At 43.2% G+C, this 5,773-nt stretch overlaps 1 protein-coding gene and 1 long non-coding RNA gene across 2 annotated transcripts in view; one reads left to right on the top strand and one right to left on the bottom strand.

The window, feature by feature from the left end:
• The window catches only part of arrdc3b (arrestin domain containing 3b), an 11,688-nt gene extending 6,125 nt beyond the window's left edge, over nt 1-5,563 (top strand). Inside the window, exons 2-8 of the mRNA XM_007578109.2 lie at nt 352-433; nt 804-951; nt 1,039-1,141; nt 1,264-1,520; nt 2,971-3,124; nt 3,210-3,364; nt 4,705-5,563. Coding sequence (XP_007578171.1) covers nt 352-433; nt 804-951; nt 1,039-1,141; nt 1,264-1,520; nt 2,971-3,124; nt 3,210-3,364; nt 4,705-4,782 — 977 coding nt within the window. The 3' untranslated portion in view covers nt 4,783-5,563. The remainder of the gene's footprint in view (nt 1-351; nt 434-803; nt 952-1,038; nt 1,142-1,263; nt 1,521-2,970; nt 3,125-3,209; nt 3,365-4,704) is intronic.
• Nucleotides 1,990-2,964, bottom strand: LOC107833838 (uncharacterized). The gene is made up of 2 exons (XR_001659610.1): nt 2,555-2,964; nt 1,990-2,455 (listed from the first exon to the last, which is right to left on the bottom strand). It is a non-coding gene; the product is annotated as an uncharacterized LOC107833838 (long non-coding RNA).
• Nucleotides 5,564-5,773: the final 210 nt, after the last annotated feature.

A 5,773-nucleotide genomic window follows, 5' to 3' on the forward strand; every position in this document is an offset into this window, starting at 1 on the left:
TTTTGCATCAAACCAAATCTGCTTTTCTAGTCATTATTATAAAATATAATTCAAAACTATCCATTAAAATGTTATTCGCCATGATCATTTTTCTGATTGACGTCCAAGAATAAAATGAAAGATGTTTTGACAATAAAAAGACCAAAGTAACTATCCTACTGCAAAAAACCCCCAAAAATCAGAAGGTGTGAGATATTTATGTTAAACATAATAGTTATTAAATATTGATTAAAAGTGAAGAAAAAGAGTCTAAAAGTTGATGTATTGTTACTACCATGGTCTGTGTGTCCTGGGCCTGAAACTGATGCTCATGAATTACAGCGGGATTCAAACACTTGTTCTGTGTTCCAGATGAAGACGCTCTGGAGGAGGGCATGACTGTCCTGCACGCCGGCCTGCATGAGTTCGCCTTCAGCTTCAACCTGCCTCAGATGTGAGTGTCCTCAGAGTTCATTCAGCGCACCGCTCCATCTGCAAGAACTGACCCTTTTAAAATTAGCAACTTGCATATGGAGATTGTATAATCTGATGCAAAGGTGTCTTTTCATGTTGATCATCTGAGGCCCTACTTGGAGCCTCTGAAGGGGCCCCACACCTCCGCCTGGAGCCCTGAACTAAACTAACTAACCAACCGTGTATGAAGCAATTAAAACTAACTCTGTCTCAAGCAGCTTCAGCTCTTCAGAAAATATGCAGGGTCAGGAAAGTCATTAAAGCTTTGGCCTGAAGGAAAGGAATGGTTGGGTTTGACTGGACCACCCACATTTCTGGGCCTCACTCCGCCTCTCTCCTCTCTCCTGCAGGGCTCTGGCCACTTCGTTTGAAGGGAAGCACGGCAGTGTGAGGTACTGGGTGAAAGCCGAGCTGCACCGGCCCTGGCTGCTGCCTGTCAAAGTCAAGAAAGAGTTCATTGTGTTCGAACACATCGACATCAACACGCCCCTCCTGCTGGTAGGAGCTGCTGCTTTATTCATTGGAGTCTTTAATTGTATCGCCTGCGGCTAAATCAGATGGATGTGTGTGTATGTGTGTGAACAGGCCCCCCAGGCTGGGACGAAGGAGAAAACTCTGTGTTGCTGGTTCTGCGCGTCGGGTCCAATCTCCCTCAGTGCCAAAATAGAGCGGAAGGGCTACACACCAGGTGAGCCACGCCTCTTCTTTACGTTCATCCTCCTCTTCCTCTCAGTATTCCCCTCTAAAGTTTCACCTGTGTCCCTTCCTCTCTCAGTCTGACAGACTGATCTCTTCTCCCCTCTCTCCCAGGCGAGTCCATCCAGATCTTTGCCGAGGTGGAAAACTGCTCGTCCCGTGTCGTGGTGCCCAAAGCGGCGCTGTACCAGACACAGACCTTCTTCGCCAAGGGCAAGGGCAGGCAGATCCAGCAGTTGGTGTCCAACCTGCGGGGAGAACCTCTGCAGCAAGGGAAGAGCCAAAGCTGGGAGGGCAAGCTGCTCAAGATCCCCCCGGTGTCGCCCTCCATACTGGACTGTCCCATCATCAGAGTGGAGTACGCCCTCATGGTGAGTACAGAGTGACTGTCGGAGAGTCAAGCTAATTGCTTCCCCTCCCACTATCCACTAGTGTCTGGTGACAAACATTCAGCATTAGGAACATAAAGATGTGAATGAAGTTGCATGTTGAGACGTACATGAGGTGTGTGAAGTACTCAGGCCAACCGGTAACGTTAATTAACTGAGGGATTAAATGAGTTTATGCTTCTTACTGCTCCTTTTACAGACACATTAGATAATCATGCATATTCATAAAATGAAACCACATGCTCACAATAAAGTTTTCAATTCAAATTCTAAAATTAAATTACAGAATTAAATGTGAACAAAACTTTTATTAAAAACACTAAAAACTAAATTCGCTACCATTTTCCATAAACACATCAAAATAACAGATTAATTATCCCTACTTGTAGTTTTTAAATTTTGAATAACATGAGACTAGGTACTATTACTGTAAGATATATCAATGTGTATATTTTTTCAACTATGCGTTATAAGTCACTGATGCAGGAAGTTAGGAGCAGCAGCTCCCCCTGTGGTGAATTAGAGAGATAACGACTTAATAAAAACTTCAAAAGTATCAAATGGCAAAAACATCAACTGTCCTAGTCGGTGGCGATGCTGATCAAAATATTATTTGCTGTTATTTGGTTATAGACCACAAAAGACAAGGTTAGCATTACAGCACAGCTCACTACCACAGGAACTTCAAAATGTAGATTAAAAGTAAACTGAAATCTTTCAGCTCCTGCTCCCAGTGGTACCCAAAAGGTAGATAAGCAATGGTAGCCTAGGTATTTATTATATCTGAGAATGTAATGATAGTTAAAAACAATAAGAAAGTTTGTTAGTCTACAAAAAACTGAGACAAAATACAACAACAGCTGACAAACAAGTGAGCATCCATGCTGTGTTTTATTAGCTTGTCTGTCGTCTCCTGTCTGAATAAGGAATAAAAACAAACAGTGATTGTCAGTAACTCATAAACTAGACAAACTTAGTAAAACATTAAAAGCACATAGCAGTAGAAGCCTGATTACCTTCACTAATCTCCAAGCTGATGACTCTCTGATAGCATGAACTCATAAAACACTGTTGAGGGCTAGTGAAGTGTTAATCCCCACCATGACCGCTCCTTTGTTTTTACTTCTCTGGCTTCTTGAACTTCGGCTCAGTTGTAATATTTTGGGTAAGGTGATATAAGGGCGCAGTTCAGAGCTCCATTGTTTGATGTTTTTTCTGGAGAAAAGGTGAATAACAAGGTTAAGATGTTTGAGGCAGCAGGGGGTTAGAAGCCCGGGGTGTTTATGTTTCTCACATGGACCTATTGCTTAGATTGTGAAGCTGCCTCTTGTTATATTATGGGTGTGTGTGTGTGTGTGTGTGCGCAGCTGAAATTCACTAACACAAAGATACAAGCGGCTCCTGCTAACTTGAAAGCATGTCTTCCCTCCAGGTGTACGTGGACATTCCCGGCGGGTTGAACCTGTCGCTCTCGTTGCCTCTGGTCATCGGCACCATACCGCTCCATGCCTGCGCCACCCGCACCTCCAGTATCAGCAGCAACTGCAGCTCGGTCAGCTGGATGGGCCTGCCAGAGAGACCTGAGGGTACGCAAGGGGTTAAACACACGTTTTCTGCCCTGCAGCTCTTTTGGGGACAGAACAATATCTTACACCTTCTTGTTTTCTGCAGCTCCACCAAGCTACAGCGATCTGGCAATATCAGAGGCTCACAGGCGGAACTGTCTGCAGGGCTGTGATAGGTCTGATGGGGAGGGAGAGGGCCAAGGATCTGTGCTGACATACATCACAGAGTTCAGATATCTCCCCCCACCACTCTACTCTGAGGTAAACACACACACACAGAGCATGTCAGTGGTTTAGTGTTGACAAGGTAGTAAATGTAAGAAATGCAGAAAACTTATTTAAAACACACAAAACAGGCGTAATAATACTATTCAGAAAGATGCAAAAAAAAAATAATAATAATAATAACAAAAAAAAGTAAGTTACAAACTGTACACAAAATGTCCACACTGAAGCATACATGTCTACGATTTTTCACAGAGCTGGACCTAAGAACAGAAACATGTACGATGCCACAAGATAAACCAGACAAATGAGAAAGATTCAGAAAACACTTCAATAAAAAAATGTGGTGTACAAAAACTTTGGTGCAAAAACATTGTAAGAGTGTGTGTTGATCAAATGAGGAAAATCCTTTTTCTGCAACTTTGTGCCAAATATTACTAAGAAGGTAAAGAAGCTTTAAGACTTCACAATGCCTTTGAATGAAAGTTGATAAAATCCAACTACTTTAGGTTAAAGTAGCTTAACCTAAACAATCGAAATGCAATGAATGCAAATCGCTGAAAAATTCAGTATAAATAAAATGTGTCCAAAATATTAAATAAATTCAGTAAAAAATTGATTAATTAAAACTCATCAAAATCAAAGATGCACCAAGCAAGAGTTTTGTGGACGTTTTCTCATCTCTGCTTTTTCTAAAACTTTCTCCAATTTGTATCGATTGTAGATGAGCGTTCAGAATTTTTTTTTCAAGCCTTCCTGCTGTGAGCGCTCATCCATTTTTTATATTAGGAGCAGAGGTGACGTCACATCATACCTGTGAAACATTGTTTTACTGTTTTAATACAAAGACAAAATGACTACATAATTTTTGAATTGTTAAAGATTAGCCCAGTTGGAGCAGCTAGCATCACAAAAACAGCCGTCTTCACTTACCTTAGCTATAGCTTTGTGTAGCTACAGTAGGTCAGGGACCACAGTCGTCCTCGCCAAAACTAAATCTGTGAATTCTTGAACCCCCCTCTAAAACTAAATAGTTCAAAGTCCAAATACATCCTAATATTCATTATTATGCACAGCAGAAACCATCTTACCATTAGCACAGTTACTAACATCTAGAGTCTTCCTCACTATTGTACAGCCAGTCAGCGCCAAGTGACTGCAAAAAATAGGCAGGGGCCACACAGAGCTGGTTGACTTTACTTCACTGTGTGTTGTGTTATCTGTGAAAGCTAGATGTGAAGTTATTAGTACTTTATGTTACTCACACTAAGTGAAATGTAAAGAAAAGTAGCTGAACCCTTACCTGCTGAGTAGCAACAGGCTCTTACAGGGGAGTCAGAGAATTCAGTGTCATTCTTCCTCCCTCCTGTCCTCAGGTGGACCCCTACCCCGACACCGTGGAGGTCTGTGGCACTGCAGACGTCCGGAGACCTGACATGTGTCCGTCCCGCTGAGGGGGTCCTACCCAGTCTACCCATGCTCAGCCAGAAGTCCCACATGACTTCTCACCAGGATGTCACTGTAGATGTGGCTGGACCCATGCTGACCTGAGGACAGCCGACCGACGGAGTCCACGGTGACTCATGGACGAGACGGACCAGGGTTACGTTGGACAAACCATTTCCCGTCCTCGAGACGAGGACAAAACCAATGTCCTCTGACAGCGGCGTGAAAAACTGTCCTCCCCTCCCACCACCACGGCTCAGAAGACGTCTCCTCCTGCCTCACAGAGAGGTTTGCACATGCCGTTCCAACCGGTTCCCTCTCAGAACGCCGCGGGTCGACATGTCTCAGTAGACGGAACGTCCGCAGTGCTCTAACTGGCACATAGTGACGAGAGCTGTCTCCACAGACAGCTGAGCTCAGCGCTCAGGCCCGAAGGTGGAAGTCCGGTGAAATTCCCTGAGATTCTCCAACTCAAACCAGAAACAAGACGATGACGACAGAAAAGTGTCACATCAGCGACCAACTCAAGGGCTTCAAAGCTCAAGTTGAGTGTGAATGTGTGTGTGTATGTCCGTGCATGTATGCGTGTGTGTGTGAAGGCTACAGGGTGTGTGTCGACTTAAATGTTAGGACAAAGCACAACTCGGACCAACCCAGACAGTGTACCACAAGTTGCCTGTTGGTTTCTGCTCTGAGATGAAGCCTGTGTAGCTGCAGATTCTTCCACGACCCGGACGGATGTTAGAACGCAAAAAAAAGAAAGAAAGAAAAATAACAGATCAATGTTTACAGAGAATTATATCAGATTAAGAATGTTCAAACACATTTTCTTCCACCTAAAAGTTCAGATTACCAAGTGCAATATATTTTTTTATATTTGAGGGTTTTTTTGCACTAGTTTTTCATGTACTCTGTTGCTGTTTATTCCATTTCTGTGCATTATATATTATTGTCATGATCTCGTTGCTTTCACGATCAACTTTGGATCAAATAAAAGGT

The sequence above is a fragment of the Poecilia formosa genome, unplaced genomic scaffold (assembly GCF_000485575.1).
Source record: "Poecilia formosa unplaced genomic scaffold, Poecilia_formosa-5.1.2 Scaffold467, whole genome shotgun sequence".
NCBI classification, from domain to species: Eukaryota; Metazoa; Chordata; class Actinopteri; order Cyprinodontiformes; family Poeciliidae; genus Poecilia; species Poecilia formosa.